Raw genomic sequence first — 26,699 nt, 5'->3', positions numbered from 1 at the left:
TGGATGTGGTTTGTTACATTGATAGATGCTGAGCCACCCTTGACTGCCTTTTCTGTAAAAAGAAACTTGATGACCTTAAAGGGAAAAAACCTCCTGACCCTGTGTATTACCTGGAAAATACCCTGATGACATTTCAACAGTTTCTGTTGCCCAAAGTGCACAAGAAGTACTCAGGGTTGTGCTGTTCTGGGAAATCTTGAGAACGTTTCTACTTCCCTTAAGAACATAATATTGAATTATAAAAGACAAAAGCTTTTAGATACTATATGATGTGTTTGAGCTTTGTGGTCCTGTTTTTTGTTTTTTGTTTTTCTAAATGCTTCTACTGTATCCCTGTGGCAAATTGGTTCCGAAATTTCAACACATTCAGGTCGTATTTTTGTTTGTTTGCTTTTTAACAATCTTTACTTCAAATAGCAATGATCGCTCCATTAATAGGGCAGCGTAGCGTGGAGGGAAGAGGCATGGGTTAGAAATCAGAATATCTGAATTCATGCTTCGGCAAATGACTTTTGTCTCTTGTTAAGCTCGCCCTGTTACCGGACACTGTTTTAGACGCTGGAACGAACAGACTCCCTTCGGTCTTGCTGGGTTTCATTTGGGTCTAAGCACACTCCATCCCGGGCGTACTATGCTAGGAAGAAATAAGGCAAAGTGCCCTTCCCCCTTCCAGAACCATGATGACGATTGTGACAGTAATACAGCGTGATGGCGGTGCGATGATAAGATAATGGCGACAGACATAACAGTCCCATTACATCTACGACATTGGAATATGTAGAGGTCTTCTCTTTTCTTTCTAGGTAACAGCTTTATTGAGAGATAATTCATATGCCATTCGGTTCATTCATGTAACCTATCTACTTCCGTGGTTTCTAGCACATTCCCCAAGTACATTCACTACAGTCAATTTTAGAACATTTTCATTCCCCCCCCAACACAACCCTTGTACCCCTATCCCAATCCTACTAGCCCTAGGCAACCACTCACCTTTCTGTCTCTATGAATTTGCCTGTTCCGGGCGTATCAGATACATGGCGCATACAATGTGGTCTTTGGCGCCTGCATAATGTTTTCAAGATGCATCTGGGTGTAACGTGTGTCAATGCTTCAGTCCTATTTTATGACCAGATAAGACTCCGTTGTATGGATGGATCACCTTTTGTTTACCCATTCTTCAGGTAACGGACATTTGGATTGCTTCTACTTTTTTGGTCTTAGGAATCTATAACGGGATTCATAACAGGCATGATCTACTCATCTCTTACGTGCATGTTGATGATTTACGGTGAGCGTGTGTTAGTGTCCCTAAATGAGAGGTGAGAAACGGACATCCAGAGGCGTTCAGGAACGTGCCTAGGACCACAGAGCGTGTTCTACGCAGAACCACTCTGTCCACTGCCTTTCCTCTCTGGCACGGCCAGCTGAACCCACAGAACCCTAGCTTGCCCCTTGCCCCGCGAGCCCCTTTAGGGTGGGAATAACTCCATTATGTAGACTCTAAAATGCCTTTCCTTTTTTCCCCTACAGATTTTCTGAATGACCTTGCTTCTTTTTCCATCTTGTTTGATTTTCTCCTGCTTGACCTTCTCCTGGTTAAAATTCTGGGAGGAAATGACAGACTCCAAGCAAGTCACCAAGAGCACACCCGAAGGGAGCTGTAGCCCAAGCCAAGCGCCTTTTCCAGCCTCAGACAGCTCAGGGGAGCCGCCGCAGAAAAATGATAACAATGGCCCTCTGCCAGAGACTCCTAACCGGGCTGAGCCAGCCTCCCACAGAGGTGCCGACGATACCGATCAGCAAAGAACTTCCGGGCCACCCCCACGCCAGAATCCCCCAGGAGACTCCCTTTCCTCTGATGACACCTCCCCAGCGCCCCAAGCCAACGCAACAGGGACCGCAGACCTGAAGACCCCAGATACCGATGGCCCGTCGTCTCAGCCAAGCCCCAGGGCCCGCGAGCCAGACCCCTCTCCAGAAAGACGAGAAGCAGGAGCATATCAAGAGGCAGCTGATGACCAACTTCATCCTGGGCTCCTTCGACGACAACTCCTCCGATGAGGACCCCAGTGCCGGCTTGTTCCGAGAGTCTCCCCGAAGGCAGCCGGGCCAGCCTGGGGACTCTGTCTCTGGAGGCTGCTCTCACTGCAGGGCGAGCCGGAGAAACCCCGTCCCCACCATAAGGTAACGTGCCCTGTGTCCTTCTAACTGGGAGGCACAGGAGACTGTCTTGTAGAAAGAACTTAGCCCAGTTGGGAAGCCGACCTTGAGTGTGACCGGCTGTAATTTAAGCCGAATGAGCCAAGGCTGACAAGAGCCATGCGGGATGGGATGATGGGGGGCTGGAGGGAGGGACAGGTTCCCTGCCTCCTGAAGAGACCTTCGTTCATTTGTTCCTTGATTCTTCCAACAGGTAACTAAGCACGGAGGCACATGCCTTCCCCTTAGGGATGCCTTCAAAACAAAAACTCAGATACGGTAACCGCATCCAGCAATTTGTTGGAAACAAAGGCCCATAGGCCCGTCACAGGCGGGAGTGTCGAGCCTGGGTGTGCAGTTGGTGGCTTTGTTGTTTTTGTTGTTGAGCTTGCCGCCTCCCTTCCGGGCGACAGAATTGCAAACAGAATACGGTAGGTTCCGGTGGAAAACTCCGGAAACACAGACAAGCAGAGAACAGAGAAGAGCCACCAACCGTAACATTGGCCAGGTCCTCTGCTTTCCTTCCAGTGTCCTTCCCTCCTTCCGGTCTGTTCCTTTCTCCAGGAAGTAGAATCCCACCGGCTGTCGGTCTCAGCGCACCTCTTGTACTCTCTCTCGAACGTGAAAAACTTGGACGAGGAGGTGGCTTCTTCCATAGGTGCCCACGTTCCCAGGGAGCTTAATTTGCGCTCTGGTGAGCACATAGAAGGTAGAGAGAGACGAAATGCGAGTATTCCCTGTACTGACCATCCTCAGGGGGGAGTTCAGTTTGAGGTTCCGGAAGGGTTAAAGGAAGGGAGGGCTTTAGGGTCTGGTACAAAGAGCAGTCATTGGTGTTGGAAGCAGAGCTGGTTCCACCTGGGCTCTGCCACCCCCCACTGTGTGCCCTTGGGCATGGCATTCGCCTCTCCCGGCCTCAGTTCCTCATCTGCCAAACACTGACCTGATTAAATGGCATAACGATTGTAACGTATGCAAAGACCGGTACATAGTAGGTACTTAATAAGCCCCGGATTCCTTCATAGCTCCTCCCTGTGGCTTGCTCTTTGTCCCCCCAACACCCACTTCACCCACCACTTCACAGTTTATATAAATTATCCATTGATCCCTTAGAACAGCAGCACAAGGCTGGCGGTGGGTCCCCATTTTACAGATGAGAAAACCAGGGCTCAGATCCGTGGCGTCCCCCCCACCGCCGCCCCGCCCTGGCTACTGTTGACCCTTTTGCTCACATCCGTTGGTCCATCTTGGGTCAACTCTGAAGAAATATTCAGGGGGGAGCCTCCCAACCCCCTTCCCCCCAAAACCCTCCAGAGTGTTGCTTTGCAGAGAGCCACTGCTGTGCTCTCCCTCTTCCACAGGGTGGTCATGCCTCTTCCCCGGGGCCCCCAGGTCAAAAGCCCAGGCCATGTTCAGATGTGGGCAGGTGGCCTGCAACCAGCCGGAGGGGTGAGGAAATGAAGCCTGACTTAGAGAAGGCCAATGTGTGGGTAAAGTGCCCCTGCTGGAGTCCGGGGAGTTCCCTTTATTAATATTATTCTTTCCCGGTCAGCTGCTAAATAATCTGCACCCTCAGGCAAATCCCCTAACCTTCCGGGGCTATGTTTCTGCAAAATGGAGGTAGGGAGTAGGGGTTTTATTTTATTTTTTTTTGCTAGTCCTTCCAACCTTCCCATTTCGCAGACAGAAACCTAAGACCGGGGTGGGGGGTGGTTTATTCCAAGGGGCTACACTCAGGCAGAAGCCACCGCAAAGGCATTGATAGGTCTGCGGATCTTCCCTGCTGGTAACAGGTTCTTCACAGACCGTGTGACCTCCGTGTCGCTCCAGAGGTCACCTTGTGGCCCATGCTGGCGTCTTCCTGCCAGACCACCAGCCAGGAGACTGGGTAGAGAAACGGCACATGTTTAATTCTGTGGCGTGGGAGGAGCTCTTTTTGAATGATCTCAGAGAGCCTTTGTCTTCCCCCTGTGCCCTCGCCATCCCAGGAAACTCACATTTGCTGTTCCCTCTGAACTGAAATGGCCCCCACACCCTCCTCCACACCCCCCCCCCCCTGCCACCGTTTCCTTACACCTCCCCCCAGGACCTACTTCAAGGCATGTGACCCTCTGCTGCCTCCCTCTTGAAATTCTTAATAATTTTTCAACAAGGGCTCCATGTTTTCATTTTGCACTGGGCCCTGTGTGGACTTGGAAATAGTCCCCAGATGGCGGACTTCCCATGCAACCCTTAGAGAACAAAGCTGGTGAGAACATTATAAGTGACAAAATGCTCACATGCTGTGAAATGAAGGTTCCGAGGTAATCACTTTGGTCAACAGTGGCAATGTGATTAGTATACAGTGGGTCTGGTGTAAGATGCCCGTTCAGAGCACTGTTGCCCTGATACTTCTCTCCTGTGGGTGCGTGTGTGGACTGAATGGGTGGGATAGGACAGGTTCAGGATCGCACAACTGTAGTCCTGAAAATTAAAGTTATGACCCAGGGGGCGCCTGGGTGACTCAGTTAAACGTCCCGCTCTTGCTTTTGGCTCAGGTCACGATCTTATGGTTCACGAGATTGAGCTCTGTGTCAAGCTCTGTGCTGAATGTGGAGCCTGCTTAGGATTCTGTCTGTCTCCCTCTCAAGATAAATAAATAAACTTAAAAAAAAAAAAAGTTATGACCTGGAAATTCATTAGTTGGTGGTGAACTCATTTAGCAGCAAAATCCACCTTGAATAGATGTAAAGTTGTTTGTAGTGTTTATCCCATTTTGTGAATATTCATGCCTTCTGCTGCTGAAATAGTAACATGAAAACGTATCATGTAAAGCTTTACCATCACCCCCTAAAAAAGTTCCCAAATTCCAAAGCATATTGAGTCCTGGGAGTTTCAGATAAGGGATTGTGGACACATGAATGTAATGTGCTTAGATTTCTGCCCAATTAGTAAGCACAGAAAATGAGGGTGCTTAATGTTTGTGTGCGTGTGTGTGTGTGTGGCTGGAAAGTCTATAAGGAATGTGTCAAAATAGTTAATAATCATTGTTTTTATATGGTGCAATTATGAGTCATTTAAATTTTCTTCTGTGTTTTCCAACTTTCTGCTGTAGATACTGTTACAACAAGTGTGAACAATGTTTAATAATAAAACCTTATAAAATATTGGGGGGGGAAAGTGAACCAATCATCCCACTTCCTAGATAAAAAGCTGAAGCCCTGACCCTCAGGGGTCTGTCAGAGGTCTCTGATATCTCTATCAGAGATAATCATAGGCCCTCAGTGCCATTCGAGCCCGGACCCTCAGCAGGTGCAGGTCAGAAAGCGGTCTGCGGACTCCCGGTATTGATGCTTAACCTGGGCTCCAGCAAAGATGCCTCCACCCTCCTCCTAACCCGTTCTTGGCATTAGTGAGAAGAATGAGGCAGGAGAGGCAGCCATTAAGCTCTGTGACCTTGAGGATGTCACCTACCCTCTCAGGGGGCTGGACTGGATGCTCTGAGATCCTTTGTGGCCCCAGCAGCCTTTGCTTTTGTTTCTTTGTGTGTGGTGGGGGGCGGGGGGGGCGGTGCTGGAAGAACGGAGGTGGGGGGGGGAGGGGGGGAAGAGAGCTTGGGGAAAGTTTGTTAATTTTGAACCATTTTCTCCTGGGCCGGTTGCCCGTGGATGGTCTGGGTCCTCCTAGGTAAACATTAGGACAAACTCAGAGATGAAACGGTCCAGTGGAGAAGCTAAGGTTTGTCCCATTCATTCATGGGCTTGGGAGCATTTATCATAGGCCTGCTGGTTGCCGGGCTCTGTGCAGGCACTGTGGGTGCTCAGATGGCCTCAGAGAGGCCAGGCCAGGCCAGGCCAGGCAGGAGCCTACGGGCCACTAGCCCAGAGAACTTCCCATCGTGGGCAGAGAACTTCCCACTGCGCATGCTTTCTCCTCCACTCAGCTGTCAAGTGCCCCCGGGGCCGAGCCGTTAACCTTTCTGTGCCTCAGCATCCTCCAGAACGAGGTCACAGTGCTGCCTACCTCACAGGCCCGGTGCCACGCTTAGCTGAGCTACTGTGAGCCCACAGTGCCATGGCGTGATCACTGTCATTGGGTGCCAAGCACAGTGGTCATAGCGAGGGCCCAGGCCCCGCAGGCAGACAGGTCTGGCTTCGGATCTCAGACCAGTCCCGTGAGCTCTCTCAGCTGCAATTTCCTTCTCCGTCGAAGCGGGGCAATGCTGGTGTCTACCTCACAAGTGTGCTGAGATCACGGGAGAAGGAGTGGCGGGTGTGGGTGGCCCAGGGGCTGCCTCGGGGGCCGGCCGCTGAATGGGCATCTTCCAAAGCTCTCGCCTGTGGCCATGGTTCTTCCCAGGCCCCTCCGGGCGCACATCCTTAAGGTATAGCAGCCTGTGTCCGCAGGGGAGGAAGTGGAGGGGGGGCAAGCGAAGTGTCCCCAACAAAATGGTAGAACACAAGGCAGTCCACAGGGTGCTTTCCCAACCACTCACTTCCCTGGTGGGAGTGCTGAGTTCAAGAGAGGCTTCTCAAGGCAGACCGCAGAGCCCAGGGAGGCGAGTGCGGGTCGGTGGGGTCTGGACCGCAGTGAAGGGACACCACAGGCGAGCACCCTGACACCCGGGACCTTGCTGCACTTCTGTCCCAGATAAGGTCCTGGGTGGGCTTGCATCGGGCCTCTTCCAGATCCTTCCTGCTCATGATCTCCCCTCCGTATCTCTTTTCCTCTGCTCCAAGTAGCGAGCAGGTCATAAAACTTTAAATTGTCTATAAATATTTGTTATTTGTCCCTCAGTGAAATGCCATGGATCTTTTGATAATGTTTTAATTTTCTTATTCCTTTATTGATTTAGCAGGAGGCTGGCAGAAACCCCGTTTTCAACTCTTTTTTAGCTCCTAAGATGTTTTCTGGGAGGTTCGGGGGAAGGGGGTCTCTGTTTTCACATTGTTTCATTGGTGGACTGGATATTGAGTTTCGGAAGAGGCTGGCTATTAATACAGGATCCAGAGAAACTAAACATTCCTTTCTCTCTCTCTTAAATATCTGGATCCCGCTTTATTTTTATTTTTTTAAAGTTTATTTTTTTATAATTAAAAAAATTTTAATGTTTATTTCTGAGAGAGAGAGACAGGGTGCAAGCGGGGACGGGACAGAGAGAGAGGGAGACACAGAATCCAAAGCAGGCTCCAGGCTCTGAGCTGTCAGCACAGAGCCCGACATGGGGCTCGAACCCACAAATGGTGAGATTGTAACCTGTGCCGAGGTTGGACGCTTAACCAACTGTGCCACCCAGGCGCCCCTTAAGTTTATTTATGTATTTTGAGAGACAGAGTGAGAACAAGCGGGGAAGGGGCAGAGAGAGAGAGAGAGAGAGAGAGAGAGAGAGAGAGAATCTTAAGCAGGCTCTGCACTGTCAGCACAGAGCCCAATGTGGGCTCAGTCCCACAAACTGTGAGATCGTGACCTGAACTGAAATCAAGAGTCGGATGTTCAACAGACTGAGCCACCCAGGGGCCCCGAATGTATCTTAATTTAGAAAAATCTTTCACTTCTGCTCTATGCTTAATGGAACATTTCCTCCATCACATATTGAAAGGGATTATTTTAAATTATTTTGTTAATGTTTCTTTATTTTTGAGAGAGAGAGAGAGAGCTTGCACTCGCATGCAGGGGAGCAGGGGAGGGGCAGAGAGAGGGAAGGACAGAGGATCCGAAGCGGGCTCTGTGCTGTCAGTGGGACTTGAACTCACAAACCATGAGATCATGACCTGAGCTGAAGTCAGACGCTTAACGGACTGAGCCCCCCAGGTTAATGCCCCAGGGCATTATTTTGTTTTTGTCTGAATGAACGCACTTGGTATATGGATGGTTTTACAGATGAAGTGGAGAGAAGAGGTTTGCTCGGGGTCACAGAGGGCACAGGGCCAGGCTTGAGGCCGCTCACGGCTCCGGAATTTCCACTGTGCTGCTAGTCACTTGTACGTGTACCATTTCTTGTTTTTGCGTGTGCCTTTCGCCATTGACCTGGCTTTTCCCTCTGCCATACCAACAAGTTAAATTTAGCCTCTGATGAGCCTGAGCAGAAGGGCTTGTAACACGAGACTGCATCTACAGCCAAGTTTGAACTGTCATCGAAAGCACAGTGACAATTGTTTAGAGGAGATGTTTGTATAAAGGCGGTACCGAGCATAGGGGCGTGTGTTATTCTTTCCTTCCGATCTTCTCTTCCCTAATAAGGCAGGCAGAGAAAAACCCAAGTCGTTATCGCTCTGATGACGTGCCAAGCGCGGACATCTAAGTGAAATCCTTTTCTTGAGAGCCCCCACGTGAAAGCGAGCTGTGTTACGACGTCTCTCGGGCTGGGTTGGCGGAGAAGTTAGCATCACCACGATGTCCAACAGGTGTTGGGGTTTTGTCACTAGAGGATAAAAATCCAGAGTGATGCAAGTAAACCGATTCAAGCTCTTTCCCACTGATCCTTACTGACTTGGGGTCTTTTGAAATACTTTCATTTCCTGATTTTAATTGTTTTCCCTATTTTGAGGTGAATATATTAAATTTGGGTCATGTCGGGGATGAATTTGCAGGGGGGAGGGGGTTGGTTTGAAACTTTAAAAAAATGCATCAGCCTAAGGTGGAGTTTGTTTTGGAGGAAGGAAAGACAAGGCCGTGGAGAACATTCTAGAAATTCTGAAGAACTGAGAATTGTGTTCACCTGTTTTATGTATTTATTTCTTTTTTTTTTTTTTTAATTTTTTTTTCAATGTTTATTTATTTTTGGGACAGAGAGAGACAGAGCACGAACGGGGGAGGGGCAGAGAGAGGGAGACACAGAATCGGAAACAGGCTCCAGGCTCTGAGCTATCAGCCCAGAGCCTGACGCGGGGCTCGAACTCACGGACCGCGAGATAGTGACCTGGCTGAAGTCGGACGCTTAACCGACTGCGCCACCCAGGCGCCCCTATTTCTTAATCCCCTTGTTGAAACAGTTGATATATGGCTAGAGCACAGCTAACTGGTGTCCTCAGGCAGGGCTGCTTCTACAACTCCTAGGAGAGGTCACTGCTGCCATTGTGGCCATATTTGCAAACTTTTACATTAGTTTTTGGCTTCTTGCTTTGCTGTGAACGTAGGCTACATGTATTATCATTGCAATATTTTCTAGGCAGTGTTTTGGGTCCTGTTAACTTATGAAAACTACTTGGAGAAGTATTCATTCATTTATTCTAACTGGAATCAGTTTGCGTGGGTTCAAGTCTCCAGCTCTGTCACCCTTAGGAAATGTACATCTCTGGGTCTTGTTTCCTTATCTGCATTATGGAAATAAAAACGATAGGATTGTTGGGCACCTGGGTGGCTCAGTCCATGAAGAATCCCACTCTTTTTTTAAAATTTATTTTATTTTATTTTTTTTAGCGTTTATTTATTTTTGAGATAGGGAGAGACAGAGCATGAACGGGGGAGGGGCAGAGAGAGAGGGAGACACAGAATCCGAAACAGGCTCCAGGCTCTGAGCTGTCAGCACAGAGCCTGACGTGGGGCTCGAACTCCCAGACCGCGAGATCATGACCTGAGCCGAAGTCGGACGCTTAACCGACTGAGCCACCCAGGCGCCCCCCAAGAATCCCACTCTTGATTTCAGCTCAGGTCAGGATCTCACGGTTCATGAGTTTGAGTCCCGCGTCGGACTCAGAGCCTGCCTGGGATTCTCTCTCTCCCCTCTTTTCTCTTCCCCTACCCCACTAGTGCTCTCTTCTCTCTCTCTCTCTCAAAGATAAATAAACTTACAATGAAAAAAAAATTAAAAACAATAGGATCGCTATTAAATAAGACAAAGGCACAAGAGAGCACTCAGGGTATGCTGGTCTTAGCAGAAAGATTTTTTTAAGAAAAGATGTATTCATTTGAGTGTGGCTGACACACAATGTTGCATTCGTTTCAGGTGTAGGACATAGTGATTAGACAAGTCTATATAGTTATGCTCTGCTCACCACAAGTGTAGCCACCATCTGTCACCATACATCACTACTACACTATCACCGACTATATTCCTTATGCTGTCCCTTTCATTCCTGTGACTCATTCATTCCATAGCTGGAAGCCAGAAAGAAACCTTTTTAGGGTCTCAGGGCAGCTGGGGTCTTCCCTGCCTTGAAAGCACTCACTTTACCAGGTGACCCATGTGGTCCGAAGTGTGTGTTGGGAGCTCTCCGTGGGGACAGAGGGACCTGGAACAAACTTGTCCCTGGGAATAGAGGTGAAAGAATGAGCAAAACCAGGAACTTGGAAGCCAGAAGTTGACCTGACTTCGGGGGCTTTTACCAGGCACTGTGGTGACGTCTGACTCATATTTTAAGGTTTATTTATTATCAGAGAGAGAGAGAGAGAGAGAGAGAGAGAGAGCGCAAGGGAGGGACAGAGAGAGGAGAGAGAAAATCCCAAGCAGGCTCCACACCGTCAGCTCAGAGCCCGAGGCAGGGCTGTATCCCCCTAACCCTGAGGTCATGATCTGAGCCGAAATCAAGAGTGGGGCTCTCAACCACCGACTGAGCCACCCAGACGCCCCTGACTCATATTTTAAATAAACCATATTTTCCACCACTTCCCTAGCGGGTGTATTCAAGCACTTGTGAGTTTTGCCCAGCTGCCAGTAGCTAGTGGGTGCCATCCTGGAACGCTTCTACTCCAGTCAGGCGAGCTGGGTAGGAAAGCAGCCAAGAGGGTTTTTGTTTTTTGCGTTTTTTTTTTTTTTTTTTTTTTTTTAACATCTCCGGCGGTCGTCTCCCGGCGCCCAAGGTCAGCGGTGGCTCCGTGATTGGCCGGCGCGGGGGGGCGGGACCTGGCCGGCGGGGATAGGGGGCGGGGCCCGGTGAGGGGGCAGGACCCTTCTGGGAGAAGGGGTCCGCTTGGGGGCGGGGCCTCGGCGGGCGCGTCCGCCCCGGACACTTGCGCGCAGGACTCATTTCGGGATGGAGGAAGCTCAGCGCTTGGGCCGGCATCTGCAGGTTGCAGCACAACCCGGCCCGAGCCGCTCTCGGACCGCGCCTCCGCCTCCCTGTGGCTGCCCTGCTGGGCCCCGGGACCGGGGTCCGCTTCAGGGGGTCCAGGGGTGCATGCTCGGCATTCCGGAAGGAGCCGGGTGGGATTGGTCGGCGGGCAGGTCAATATGAGTCCTGCCAAGTGCAAGGTCTGTTTCCCTGATCGCAAAGTAAAGTAAGTAAGCCTGCAATTCTAATGACCGTTATCTTTTGCAAACTTACGCAGCGTGTCCCCCCCCCCCCGCCCCTAGTAGAGACAAGCTGTGTGACCCCCTTCGCTCCACCTCCTCTTCCCCGCCCCCACCAAAGAAATGCAGGCTTCAGTTTGGCCGCTGGGGAGATGGAGGCTGCCTTGCAAAACCCGGGAGGCTGGATTTGGCGGTGATGTTGTTTGGAAGGGGGCGCTCAGAAACACAAAGGTGGACCCGCTGGCGGGGGTCCTCGCTTTCCTCCTCTTCCTCCCCTTTGCTTTGGTGAAGCCTTGGTTGCGGAAGGCAGGACTTTGGAAATGATCGCGAAGCCCGGGGCGAATCAATGTGCATCTGAGCGCGCATCCCATTTAAGGTTATTTTCTGAGCAATTAGTGCAGGCATTTCTGTGCCCCAGTGCTTCCTAGCCCCACCTGCTTGATTTCTTGTTTTCATTTTATTGCACTTGAAAAAAATTACCAAAGTCACGTTCTGTTTGTTGTTGAAAAGTCAGAAAATTCTAGATAAGCAAAAAGGAGGAACAAAAATCACCCTTAACCACTTCTCCCCATGCATCCCCGCCCACCCCATGATCTTTATTAACAGTTGCTGGATAGTTAGTGCAGGGAAGTGAGGTCACTTGGAGCCAGAAGGACCTGGTTGTTTGGGTTCAAGGTTGGGGGGTTCAGAGAGGGCAGGAGACATGCCCCAGGAAGGAGGCTGACCTTGAAGTTCTCTGGTCCCTCTGCAAAGCAGAATAACAGAGCCTTTCGGGGGACCCTCCTTGGATTGCTGAAGGCAAAGGGCCTGCAGACGGGCACCGGTCCCCTGTTTGGATCATGGTCTTTGTCGTACACTGAGCTTTTTGTAGAGCATGTTAGTCACATTTCTACCCCCATCTGACCCCTCTGGCAAAACCCCTCAAGTCCTCCCGTGTGCCCAAAGCTGGCCGTGTGGCCTACAAAGGATACATTTTTTTTTTTTTTTCCTGATCTGTAAGGCTATTTACACAAAAGTTCAACATACGAATCTTGAATCACATTGAATCGAAACCACCTTAAGCTGAAAGAATAAACCTGCAAGAATTGGAATCCCCCCATTGCAAGTGGCTTCGCTGCCTTGGGAATGCTGCTCAGAACCAAGGCCAGCTGCCTGGTTGAAATGTGGGTTGTTGATTGGTGGTTCTCGCCCCCACCTGCATGTTAGAATTTCCTGCGGGGGGGGGGGGGGGGGGGCGGGGGCGGTGCTTTTGGAAAATGTAGATGCCTGGGTGACCCCTACTCCCCCCTCCCCAACAATCCTTCCCATCCTGGTGATGCTGAGTAATTAGTCCAGGTGGGGCCTAGACATCAGCAGTTTTTAAGGCTTCTCGTGATGGAGTCCACAGTCAGGGCCGAAAAGCACCGCTTAACTCAGAGTTGGTGAACTGTTTCCATCAAGGGCCAAATAGTAAATATTTTTGGCTTTTGTGGTCATATGGTCTCTGTCACACCTACTCAGCTCTGCCATTTACTGCCCTAGCAGCCACAGATAATACATCATGATTGAGAGGGCCTGACTGTATTCTAATCACACTGTATTTATGGACACTGAGGTTGAAAATTCACGTAATTTTCTCCTGTCACAAAGTAAGATTCTTTCAACCATTTAAAAATGTAAAAACCAGGGGCACCTGGGTGGCTCAGTCAGTTGAGCATTCAACTTCCGCTCGGGTCATGATCTCCCGGTTCGTGAGTTTGAGCCCCACGTCAGGCTCGCTGCTGTCTGCACAGAGCCCGCTTCAGATCCTCTGTCGCCTTCTCTCTGCCCCTTCCTCGCTTGCACTCAAAAAATAAATGAACACTTAAAAAATAAATGGAAAATAAATAAAAAGGTAAAAACCATTATTCGCTTGTGGGAGGTACAAAAGCATGTGGCAGCCTGGCCTAGCCCAGGTGGCCATCCCAGGAAGCACTGGGCTGGTGGGGAGGGGGACAGGAGGCCTGAGAGATTTCCAAGGGTCTCTGTGTCTGGGAGCCCAAAGAGGAGTTCAGAATTATCAGCCTTTTACTAAGCTATGCAATGTCCTTTCTTCCTTACTTGCTTGGTGAAAATAGTAAGTAAATAACTTTACTTCCATCAGGTCATCGGCTCTCAGCAGTTACCATCCCTATTTTACAAAAGAGAAAGGAGAGGTAGGGACACAAGGGCTGGTTGATGTCAGGGCCCAGTGGCCCCATACTGGGCTCTTCCCATGGCTTCCCTGTGGAGAGGCCCCTCAGCTTAAGGTCTTTACTGCCCGCAAGGCCCAGTGCTGAACCCTGAACACACACTCAAGGAAGGAGACGCAATTAATGTTGTTAATATCTTCGTCTTATGAGGGAACTAAGAGACACCTGCTAAAGCAACTTTCCCAGGATTACACAGGTCAGGAATGGTAGAGTCTGCATTGAAAGTCTGGAAGGATGGCTCTAATCTACGATTAGATCTATTAGAAACCATTAGGGTTTCTCAGCTGAGGCACTGCTAACGCGTGGGGCCCTGTAATTCTTTGCGGTGAGGGGCTGTTCTGAGCATCCTAGAACATTCAGCAGCATCCCTGGCCTTTACCTACTAGATGGCCACCCCTCCTTCGTTGTGACCACAAAAAAATGTCTGCAAACATGGCCATGTGTCTCCGGGGGACAAAACTGCCCCCAGCTGAGAACCCAGTGGTACACACATCGCCTCTCAAATATAAGTGCTTGTTTCTTCAAGTCCAGACAATAGAGATACTCCCATTTGTCTTAAATATCTTCCTGCCTCAAACTTAGATTCAGAAGGTCAGAGTCAGATTGGAAGCCCACACTTGCCGTCTGTGTGACTTGAGGTCATCGGGCCTCTCGGAGCCTCAGTTTCCTCACTGTGAGCAGGAAATGGTGGCCTCCCCTGCACGGGGCTCTGGGGATTCAGTGAGAAGCCCCCTGTGTCTGATTCATAGTGACATTTGAGATGTTTATTCCTTCCCTGCGGGTGTTTTCTGCCTGGTCTTGTGCCTGAGCAGCTGACTGTGTTTGGTGTTTGGCGGATAGCTCTGTGGCCTAGTTGATTGCACCTGAAGCCATTTCCAAAGTCACCCTGGAATATTTCAGCCCTCACACTGGCCTTGGAACAAATGCCGGTTGACGGTCGGCCCTCCAGAGCCAATGTTGGTTGGCCTCCAACTTTGTCAAAAACGAATAAAAATAGCCACTGGCCTGGAGACTGGGTCTGAAACAAGGCCCCTCCGGCAGCACTGTGTGTTCACCCGCCTAGTTAGTTGTGATGGACCGCGACCCACCTGATGGAGGGGCTCTGTCGCCATGTTTGAAATCAAAATGGCGGCCGGGAATGGTTTTTCCAGGCCCCAAAATGGTGTTCTTCTGGATGACTTTTTGTTGTTGTTGTGCTTTAGGTCAGTTTGCTAGAGTTTTAGTGTTTGCGTGCATGGAAACGGGACGTCTGAGACTATCTGAAGCCAAAAGATGAAGCCAGCCAGTCGGGGAAGGCTGTAGATAAGAGTGGGGGGTCGGGGAGAGCGGATGGGTGGGGAGCAGACCCCGGGCAGAGGAGTGGCTGAAGCGTTTCCTGGTGAGGTTGGGAGGTCAACAGCCCCTGATCCTCTTGGCTTCACTGCACTGAAATGATAATACAGAGTTTACTGTGTGTCAGATGCCATTTTTTACTTTCTATATATTAACCTTTAAACCTGGTGAAGTACGTGTTAATAACCTTATCTTACAGTTAAGGATACTGAGTGCCTTGCCCAGAATGGCTAGGGCTTTCAGCATCCCTATTAACAAAATTCATAGCTTTTTTTTTTTTTCTTATTGAAAATAATTTATCGGGGCGCCTGGGTGGCTCAGTCGGTTAAGCATTCGACTCTTGATTTCGGCTCACGTTGTGATCTCGCGGTTTCATGAATTCGAGCCCGCGTCACCGCAGTGACAGCGCAAAGCCTGCTTGGAATTCTGCCTCTCTCTGTCCCTCTCCCGCTCACTCTCTTTCGGTCTCTCTCAAAATAAATATGCTTAAGGGGCGCCTGGGTGGCACAGTCGGTTAAGCGTCCGACTTCAGCCAGGTCACGATCTCGCGGTCCGTGAGTTCGAGCCCCGCGTCGGGCTCTGGGCTGATGGCTCAGAGCCTGGAGCCTGTTTCCAATTCTGTGTCTCCCTCTCTCTCTGCCCCTCCCCCATTCATGCTTTGTCTCTCTGTGTCCCAAAAATAAATAAAAATGTTGAAAAAAAATTAAAAAAAAAAATATGCTTAAAATTTTACCACTGCGGGAAATTTAACAAACATAAAGGAAGAGAAGAAAACACAAACCACCCATAATTGCTCACCATTTTGGCGTCTCTTTCCCTAGATCAGAGGCCTGCAGGTTAGGGCCCTCAGGCCACATCTGCTTGTTTTTGGAAATAAATAAAGTTATCGGAAACAAACTGAGCTCCTTGCTGATTGATGGGATGTAATTGGCAAGACAATATCTGCCCTTCCAAAGTACCCTTGTAAGTCCTGTTTTGTTTCAGTAGTTCAGCCCTAGGAGGTTCTAGAAGAAAAGCTGCTTGCAGTTTATTTATTTATTTAAAAAAATTTTTTTTAATGTTTATTTATTTTTGAGACAGAGAGAGACAGAGCATGAACGGGGGAGGGTCAGAGAGAGGGAGACACAGAATCTGAAACAGGCTCCAGGTTCTGAGCTGTCGGCACAGAGCCTGACGCGGGGCTCGAACTCACGGACCTCGAGATCCCGACCTGAGCCGAAGTCGGACGCCCAACCGACTGAGCCACCCAGGCGCCCCATGATCAATCAGTTCTTCACCAAAAGTTTGGTCCCCTGGACCCACTCATCCCTGCCCTCGACCTGCCTGGTGACACAGCCACTGGACACACCTGTGGGTGGTTAACTTCTGGCTTAATTCCCGGCAGATGAATGTCCCATTGCTGCGTTACAAAAGTGGACTGAATATTCTCGCCTGATTCTCTTCCATGCCAGGAGAAGGTCCTGTCAACATCCCACTAAATGACGGCAAAAGAGATTTTTTTTAAATTTTATTTTATTTTATTTTATATTTTATTTTATTTTATTTTATTTTATTTTATTATTTTATTTTATGTTTATTTATTTTGAGAGAGAGAGTGCAAGCAGGGGAAGGGCAGAGAGAGGGAGCGGGAGAGAGAGAATCCCAAGCAGGCTCTTCACTGCCAGCACAGAGCCTGACGCGGGGCTCTATCTCGTGAACCATGAGATCCTGACCTACGCAGAAATCGAGAGTCGGATGCTTAACCGACTGAGCCACCCAGGCGTCCCTAGATTCTTTTTTTTTTTTTTTTTTTTTTAAAGAGATGGAAACCATCAAGGCTGGCAGGACAGGAGAGGAGATTAGCAATACTATTTTGGAGGCCCCAAAGCAGGGGAGCCAGCAGTAACTGGCTTAGCAGAACCAAGAAGGCTGAGTCCTAAAGCAGCCGTGAGGACGGCTGAGAACTTACTGGATCTGCACCCTGAAAGGCGCAGGGACTGGCGGCACCACGTGCCTGTGCGCCTGGGGGTAAAGGTGGGGAGGTACCAACGTAAGAATTGGGTACAACATGCCCAGATCTTGTCTGCTTTGCTTGGCAGGGGTTGTCCACTCCCACCCCCACAGAAAGCAGGCAATTCATTCCCTGGAGAGGGAAAAGTAGAGGGTCTTGGTGCTGGGGACCAATGGGCACGGTGGAGGGTGTGGGGCCTGTATCCAAACATGACGATCAGGGTCCGTATAGGTTATAGGTGTTGAAACCTTCCCTGCCCCCCATCCCAGACCTTCCTGCCACGTCCACCCCCCCACCCCCCCTCTTCTCAGCTGCTGGCCAGTTGAGAGTTGGACCCTTGAAAGAAGACGACTCTAAGTGTACTTGGGGTTCCCTGGTACACAGCAGCCCCCCTCCCCAAGGTCCCGAGCGTGGAGCTCAGGGTCCGCCGGGCCTCACCTCAGTACCTTCTGTCAGCCCTTTGGTTCTCGCTCTTCGCCACGAGGAAGTGACTGAGGCTTAACAAACAGTTGGGGACAGTTTCTGATATGGAAGGCAGGCCCCGAACAGAGAGACGCAAGAGACTTGGAAGAAACAGAAATCGTGCCAGGAGAAGGGAACGTGAAAAAGCTGCCATTATTGCCCTCACTGAAGTCAGGGAGGATGTTGCACACATAGGCATAGGATGCGTGAAAAGGAAACGCTGCTGGTCATTAACAAGCTCTTGGTTGTAAAAACACAACAGCAGCGGCGGGGAGGGGGGATGGGTGGTGGGTGGTGCCCCTGGGTGGCTCAGTCAGTTGAGCGTCTGACTTCGGCTCAGGTCATGATCTCACAGCTCATGAGTTCGAGCCCCTCATCCGGCTCTGTGCTGACAGCTCGGAGCCTGGAGCCTGCCTCGGATCCTGGGTCTCCCTCTCTCTCTGCCCCTGACCCACTCGCATTCTGTCTCTGTCTCTCTCAAAGACAAACAACCATTAAAACAAATTTAAAAACACAACAGCGGGTTAGGAGAGAAGGCTGAAGGAATCGCCCGGAAAGTGGAAGACACGAGATGGGAAGTAGGGGAGGGGTAAAATACAGAAACTTGCCGGCCAGTCTAAGAATTTCAGCAGCCGGATGATAAGGCTTCTGGAAAGAATAGAGAAAAAGGAGGCAGGGAAATCATTTGAAGGAAATATTTGAAGATAAATTCCAGGATGTGAGTTTTCACATTGAAGGAGCCTGATAGATGCACAGCCCCACTGACGGAAGCAGATGCACACCTGAGCACATCCCTGTGAAACTGTAGACTACAGGAGACAGAGACAAGGTCCTATAAGCTTCTGGGTGTGAAACAACACAGATCACCCACGAAGGATCCAAGTATCGGAACAGCTCCGGTTCCAGCATCCTCGGAAGCCACAACACGATGGTGCAAGGCTTCCAAAACTCGGAAGGAGAAGGTTTTCCCTGATAGAGTTCTGTACACCGCCAAACGCTAGGGTCAAACGTGAGAGCAGAAGGAAGTTTCAGACCACGCCAGCTGATGACACATTTACCACCCCCAGCCCCCACTCCCGAACGCCTTTTTTGAGAAGGCTAGCGATCTCCCCCTGAAGCAAGAGAATAAACTGACATCCAGCATAGAATCAGAGGGAATCTCCAGGGCGGTAGTGATGAAGTAGCCTGGTGCAGTGAGGAGGAGGACAGGCACGCGAGGACGTCCTCGTCACATGTCCTGCCATGGTACCATCTTTTTAACCAGATGAACTACTGGACGCTATGTCCCAACAAAATGAGGAAGAAAGAGGGAGCCGTGTGATCCCCCAAATGAGGGATCAGACCCGAGGAGAGGCAAAAGGAATCCCGAGGAGGTCAGCAAAAGAAGGCCCAGGATGACAGTTGGGTAAGGGGGTCTGGAGAACCGGCAGTCAGGACGGGAGGAGAGAGCAGAGGCCTCCAGGAGGGATGTTGCCAATGAAAAATAAAGGAGCTGCTCAATAAGCTGCAATTAGTCGGCTTTATTAGCAACAGGTGCAAGAGCTATGCGAAGGAGGGGCGCCTGGGTGGCTCAGTCGGTTGAGCGTCCGACTTCGGCTCCGGTCATGATCTCGTGGTCCGTGAGTTCGAGCCCCGCGTCGGGCTCTGGGCTGACAGCTCGGAGCCTGGAGCCTGCTTCCGATTCTGTGTCTCCCTGTCTCTCTGCCCCTCCCCCACTCGCATTCTGTGTCTCTCTCAAAAATAAACATAAAAAAAAGTAAAAAGATATGTATTTGAGTATATTTCTTAATATTATCTAAAGTAGATAATATTTTTTGATAGATAATATAGATAATATTTTTTGGTGGATTTTTGTTTTATAGATCATGTAAGTATAAAATCATAGGTATACACAGTATGTGCCATATCAGCCTTTAAAACTACATATCTAAAATCTCAAAGGCTCAGAAAATATTTTTCAGAATTTCTTTTTTTATAATCAATATGTTTACTGTATTTTATTATTTTTTTGCTATAGTTATACTAAGTTTTTATTTGTTTTAATTTAAATCCAAGTCAGTTATTGTATAGTATAATAATAATTTCAGGAATAGAATTTAGTGATTCATCACTTACATGTAACACTCAGTGCTCATTCCAACAAGTGCCCTTCTTAATCCCCATCACTCCTTTAGTCCATTGCCCCCCTTCCTCCCCCCCAGCAACCTTTGGTTTGTTCTCTGTATTTAAGAGTCTCTTATGTTTTGTCCCCCTTCTCTGTGTTTATATTATTTTTGCTTCCCTTCCCCTACGTTCATCTGTTTTGTATCTTAAATTCCACGTATGAGTGAAATCATATGATACTTGTCTTTCTGTGACTAGCTTATTTTGCTTAGCATAATACACCCTAGTTCCATCCACATTGTTACAAATTCTTTTTTTTATTTATTTTTTAATGTTTTACTCATTTTTAAGAGAGAGAGTGAGCGAGCATGAGCGGGGGAGGGGCAGACAAAGGGAGACGCAGAACCTGAAACAGGCTCCAGGCTCTGAGCTGTCAGCACTGAGCCTGATGCGGGGCTCGAACCCACGGACCACGAGATCATGACCTGAGCCGAAGTCAGAGCTTAACTGACTGAGCCACCCAGGCGCCCCTACAAATTCTTTTTGATGGCTGAGTAATATTCCATTGTATATTCCACATCTTCTTTACCCATTCATCTGTCGATGGACATTTGGGCTCTTTCCATAATTTGGCCATTGTCAATAGTGCTGCTATAAATAGGATTTCAATGTACAGTCAGTATAAAAAACGTTGATAAGAGGGATGCCTGGGTGGCTCACTTGGTTAAGTGTTTGACTCTTGATTTTGGCTCAGATCATGAACTCACGGTTCGTGAGTTCAAGTCCTGCATCAGGCTCTGCACTGACAGCATGGACCCCGCTTGGGATTCTCTCTCTCCCTCTCTCTCTGCCCCTCCCGCCTCTCTAAATAAATAAATGAACTAAAAAAAAAAAGATGTCACACAAGGTGGTACTCATGCATTGTTCAGGACTATGGAGAGATGGAAATGCCAGAGAAGTGCTTTCCTCTGGTGTGGGGTTCTGGAGGGGGAGGGCAAGGAACCACCACCTGGAAGTTACACACTTTTTTTTGTTGTTTTCAGCCCCCCAATTTTTGATATGTGTGTGCAGAAAAGGGCAAGAAAGACAAATCTAAAGTGTTAGACTGTGTGGGCTTGCTCCCTGTTCATAAACCCCTCCCCATAAGCTTTTCAGTATTATTTGAGTTTCTAAGTTGGGAGCGTATGAAGTAAAAATTAACTGGAGATTAAAGATTTGAAATGTACAGCTTGGGGCACGCCAGGGATCGCTCCTGCTCATTCCTGTATTGGGTTCTTGAGTCTCCTTGTGAAATGCTTCAAGGTCCCTGGTGGAGACTACAAAGCAAGAGGGGGTCTGATGGGCTCCCACTTCTCTGTTGATGTTGACTTCATGGGTGCTGGCCTCCCGACTCCCTTCCCCCGCATCCCAGGCTCCATGGCTCATTGGGGTCTGTCCTGTTCCCTCTGCAGACCCAGCATGTCCGGACTCCACCTGGTGAAGAAGGGCCGAGAACTAAAGAAGGTGGACCTGCACAGAGACTTTACCGTGGCCTCCCCGGCTGAGTTTGTCACGCGCTTCGGGGGGGATCGGGTCATTGAGAAGGTACAGATGGGGTCCTGGCAGTCGGGGTGGGGTGGGGCCCCTCCTCCCAGCTGGAGGGGAGAGAACCTACTTCAGGCTCACATAACTCTGTAGAGAAAGGGCCAGGCCACCCTTCCATGAGCACTCCCTGAGTGCCACGTGCTGGAGCTCATCAGCTTTCTACCCTCTCGACAGCCGGAAGCAACAGGTGCATCACCCCCATTTCACACAAACGGAGACTGAGGTCTGAAAAGACCCCACGGTGCTTTCATGCAAGGGGCTGCTTTCTCGGTTACTGGAGGGCAGGCCTAAAAGCCCCACCCTGCCCTTCTGAGGTGTAGAGCTCCTTCCGGGAGAGAAGGCCCATGTACTGAATAACGATAATGAAGGGAAACCACTACCTGTGGCCATTTAGAACGGCTTTTCGCATCGTTTCCCGTTCCATCGGGTTAAGGCTCTGGGCCACAGACTGGTAATTCCCGTCGTATTCATGGAGAACAAAGATGCAGAGACTTGACATTGGTTGTCCAAAGTCCCGTGGCCAGAGAGGGCCGGAGTCGGGATTTGAACCCAGGTCAGTTTGACCAGAAGGCCTTGTTCTTTTCCACTATTACTCCAGGGTGGTGGTGGGTAATTATAACAACAGCAGCTACTGGCTTTTGAGGGCCTGCTCTGCCGGGCACCCTGGGAACTGCTTTACCTTATCTTACCTCATTCAACTATATACCCCCGCCCCCCGCCGAGTCCTGTCGGGCGATATTATTTTGCAGAAGGGGAAACAGGCCCAGGGAAGGGAGGTGGCTTGCCTGGGTCTTACAGCTGGTCAGTGGCAGAGCTGGGATTTGGACTCTGGTCGTCAGAGTCCAGACCCCACGTCCTCTCTCCAGCGTCCTAAGTGCAGTATTGAGCGTTAGAGACTCGTATGGGCTCCTGAGCCTGGCAGCCAATAGACTCTTCTGCCCTGGAGCCTCAGAGTTAGAAACTCTTGGGCAGGGATCCAGAAGCTATGCTTTTGTCACACTTGCCAAGGGGACTGTGTTGCAGCCGGCCCAACTGATGGTGGCTGGCACGCAACCCTGGGGAGCCGAGAGGCTGGGTGGCCGCCGAAGGCCTCAGCCGGGAGCTGCCTCTCTTTATGACTTTGGACTTGACCCTGGCTTGCCCTTTCCCCTAGACTCCTTGTGGGAAAGCTGCACCTGTGGAGACTAGAACAGCCAGCCAGCCCACAGTGGCCTTCTCCGCTGGTGGAGCTCCCAGAATGTGCTGGGACAAATGGGGCCCAGGGAAATGGGCTGTCCTAGGCTCACCCAGAGCCCTTCCTTCTTGACCAAGCCTCCCTTTGATGATAAGACTGAGAGAACCGAAGGCCTGCCATTCTGTCATTGCTCTCCAAGGGGCAGTTTCGAAAGGAGGGAGCACTGAACCAGAGCCCAGAGCGCTGGGCTCCGTCTGCTGTGGCCACTCATAAGGATATGACACCTGGACTCAGTTTCCCTTTTTGTAAAATGGCAGCCATTGCATTCCCCATCTCTAATGAGACTTGTCCTCCCGAGCCTTAAAATTATGTTCTTGCTAAGTCAGTCAGAGGTTCGAGGCCATATGCCTATTTCTTTTTAACAGGAAAACTAGACCTTGGTTTTATTTCTTATAGACCAAGCCAGGAGGCTGGCCAGTCTGAGATCCTTATGTGGGGGTCTGCCTAATGCCACACAGGAAGTTCAGGCACATTAGGAATGGAAACTGGGACCTTTTCTGTTGCTTTCAGTTGCTGAGGATGGCCGGCGTTGCTGCCTTTCCTCCTTACCAAGTCTGGGGCCTTTAACCTCCAGGACGCAGAGGCAGCCAAGGGGGTCAGTTCAGAGCACAGGTCAGAGTGTGCAGGGCTCACGAGTCCCATGCCTGCTACGTACTGGCTGTATGACTTTGGGCAAGTGCCTCGACTCCTTTTTTAATATCTTTAATCCCAAATAGAGATAAGAATACAGCCACTGTCAAGGGCTGTTATGAGGATGAAATGAAATAATGCTGGGGCAATATATGGTACTGTAGCTTGGTACATATAAGCATTCAGAAATGTTAAGTGATCGTGATGGTGCCAGTAGAGGATCAAAAATCATTCATTCATCCCATCCTGTCCATCCTGCCCATCTTGTCCATCCATCCATCCATTCATCCATCCATCCATCCACTCATCCATCCACCCACTCACTCATCCACCCATCCATCCACTCATCCATCCATCTATCCATCCATCCATCCATCCATCCATCCATCCATCCATCCATCCACTTACCCATCTACCCATCCACCCATCTATCCATCCACCCATCTATCCATCCACTCATCCATCTACCCATCCATCCATCCATCCACTCATCCATCTACCCATCCATCCATCCATCCACTCATCCATCCATCCATCCATCCATCCATCCATCCATCCACTTACCCATCCATTCATCCACCCATCTATCCATCCACTCATCCATCCATCCACTCATCCATCCATCCACTCATCCATCCATCCATCCATCCATCCACCCACCCACCCACCCATCCACTCATCCATCCATCTGTCCATCCATCCATCCACTCATCCATCCATCCATCCATCCATCCATCCATCCATCTCTTTCATCCATCTACTCATCCATCCATCCACTTACTCATCCACCCATCCACCTATCTGTCCATCCACTCACCCATCCACCCATCCATCCGTCCATCCATCCACTTATCTATCCATCCATCTATCCATCCATCCATCCATCCATCCATCCATCCATCCACTTACCCATCCACCTGTCCATCCATCCATCCACTCACTCATCCATCCATCCATCCATCCACTTACCCATCCACCTGTCCACCCATCTATCCATCCACTCATCCATCCATCCATCCATCCATCCATCCATCCATCCACTCTTTCATCCATCCACCCATCCATCCATTCACTCATCCATCCATCCATCCATCTATCCATCCATCCATCCATCCATCCATCCATCCATCCACCCACCCATCCATCCATCCATCTGTCCATCCATCCATCCACTCACCCATCCACCCATCCATCCATCCACCCACCCATCCATCCATCCACCCATCCATCCATCCATCCACTCACCCATCCACTCATCCATCCATCCATCCATCTATCCATCCATCCATCCACTCTTTCATCCATCCACCCATCCATCCATTCACTCATCCATCCATTCACTCATCCATCCATCCATCCATCCATCCATCCACTCACCCATCCACTCATCCATCCATCCATCCATCCACTCTTTCATCCATCCACCCATCCATCCATTCATTCATTCATCCATCCATCCATCTATCCATCCATCCATCCACCCATCCATCCATCTATCCATCCATCCATCCACTCACCCATCCAGCCATCCACTCATCCATCCATCCACTTACCCATCCATCCATCCATCCATCCACCCACTCACCCATCCACCCATCCATCCATCTATCCATCCATCTATCCATCCATCCATCCACTTACCCATCTACCCATCCACCCATCTATCCATCCACTCATCCATCCATCCACTCATCCATCCATCCATCCACTCTTTCATCCATCCCCCCATCCATCCATTCACTCATCCATCCATCCATCTATCCATCCATCCACCCACCCACCCATCCATCCATCTGTCCATCCATCCATCCATCCACTCACCCATCCAGCCATCCATCCATCCATCTGTCCATCCATCCAGTCCTCTACCTGACCAATCATCCGTCCATCCCCCCATCATCTATTCATGCAGCCAGCAGATTTTGAGCACCTCTCTGCCAGGCTGTGTGCTCTAGAGATTCAAAGAGGTACCTCAGGAGGCTCTGCAGCTGTGAGATGGACACCGGGGTAGCATGCAGCTCCCAGCACAGGTAGGTGTGCATCTCTGGCCCCTTCCCCATTTTCTCGGTCCAGGTGCTCATCGCCAACAACGGCATCGCCGCCGTGAAGTGCATGCGCTCCATCCGCAGGTGGGCCTATGAGATGTTCCGCAACGAGCGGGCCATCCGGTTTGTTGTCATGGTGACCCCAGAGGACCTGAAGGCCAATGCAGGTACCCGGGCCTTGACTCCTTCCCCCCCCCCCCCACCACCCCCTGTCCTTACCTGCCCTCTCCTCCTCCGTTTTACCTAGGCCACGTCCATCCTGGACCCCAGAGTCCCAGGGTACCTCTCCTGAGCTTGCATTATTTGCCTGTTCTTCATTTAATTAAAAATGCAGGGGCGCCTGGCTGGCTCAGTCAGTTAAGCGTCCGACTCTTGACTTCGGCTCAGGTCACGATCTCACGGTTTGTGAGATCGAGCCCCGCATCTGGCTCTGTGCTGACGGTGCGGAGCCTGCTTGGGATTCTCTCACTCCTTCTCTTTCTGCCCCGCTCACTCACTCTTGCGTTCTTTCTCTCTCAAATAAATAAACTTGAAAAAATGCAAACGGTCAATACTCAAAGTAGAAATCCTATCTTTGAGAAGTGCCCAGTGTTCCATCAGGGTGGTCTTTCTCCCCCGGTGGGGTGGGGCGGGGGGGGGGGGGTTCTTTCTTGCAGATGTATGTATTGTGTTTCAACCATTCAGTTTTCTGTTCACTGTTTCTCTATGTCTGTTAGCATAGCTCATTCTGTAAATAACTGTCGGACAAGTTTGCTTTTTTCCCTGAACCATCACATCCCTCTACAGACTTTTTTCCACACAGTAGCCAGAGTGACCTCTTAGAAACCCAGCCTCAGGGCCTGTCAGCTCCTCCTCGAAACTTCTGAGGCTGCGGGGCTGTCCCCTGCCCTCCCCCCGAACCTGGAGCAGAGGCCCTGGGCCCTGACCCCGCACTGATGCAGCCTTCTTCTCTCTCTCTCTCTCTCTCTCTCTCTCTCTCTTTTAATGTTTATTTATTTATTTTGAGAGAGATGAGAGAATGAATAGGGGAGGAGCAGAGAAAGAGGGAGAGAGAGAATCTCAAGCAGGCTCCACGTTGTCAGCACGGAGCCTGATGTGGGAGTCGAACTCATGAACCATGAGACCATGACCTGAGCCGAGATCAAGAGTCAGACGCTTTACCGACTGAGCCACCCAGGTGCCTCAGGATGCAGCCTCCTTTTAACTCAGAGGACAGATTTGATTGTCAGCCCTATTTTATAGACAAGGCAGTGAGGCACGGGGACATAAGTCGTTCGTCCAGGGTCGTAGAGCCAGTATGTGGCATGGCAGGATTGGAACCCCAGGCTATCTGAATCCACTGCCTTATTCTGTGGGGGCTCCCATCACACTCAGACTAAAATTCCACGTCCTCACTCAGGCCAGTTAAGGTGCCTCACAACGTGACTCTGCTGGCCTCCTGGCCCCATCTAGTGCCTCTCACGTTCCATCCCTGGGTCCCAGCCACAGTGGCCTCACCGGTTGCTGGGCTGGCTGAGCTCTTTCCTGTCCAAGAACTCTTGGAACATGCTGGATCTTTTGCTGATGACGCTCCCCCCCCCCCCCTTCCCCACCCCTGAAACTCCTGGAACAACAGGCCTCCACCCCTCCCTGCCCTAGCCTTTGAGTCGTGTTCTTCCGTGTGACTTTTACAGAGAGCCCTGGCACTGACCCCGTTCTGGTG

General features: G+C 50.1%; 1 protein-coding gene across 2 annotated transcripts in view; it reads left to right on the top strand.

The window, feature by feature from the left end:
• Positions 1 to 1,859: 1,859 nt before the first annotated feature.
• ACACB (acetyl-CoA carboxylase beta) overlaps positions 1,860 to 26,699 on the top strand; it is a 100,274-nt gene continuing 75,434 nt past the window's right edge. Inside the window, exons 1-3 of one of the 2 annotated variants that reach the window (XM_030336138.1) lie at positions 1,860 to 2,184; positions 20,956 to 21,088; positions 25,026 to 25,164. In XM_030336138.1, the coding sequence (XP_030191998.1) occupies positions 1,925 to 2,184; positions 20,956 to 21,088; positions 25,026 to 25,164 (532 nt within the window). In that variant the 5' untranslated portion in view covers positions 1,860 to 1,924. Of the gene's footprint in view, positions 2,185 to 11,187; positions 11,395 to 20,955; positions 21,089 to 25,025; positions 25,165 to 26,699 lie in introns of those variants that run through there. The other variant, XM_030336139.1, reaches the window with a different exon arrangement.

The sequence above is a fragment of the Lynx canadensis genome, chromosome D3, assembly GCF_007474595.2.
Source record: "Lynx canadensis isolate LIC74 chromosome D3, mLynCan4.pri.v2, whole genome shotgun sequence".
NCBI classification, from domain to species: domain Eukaryota; kingdom Metazoa; phylum Chordata; class Mammalia; order Carnivora; family Felidae; genus Lynx; species Lynx canadensis.
Note: the sequence above shows the minus strand (reverse complement) of the source record. Positions and strands in the feature narration are given on the sequence as shown.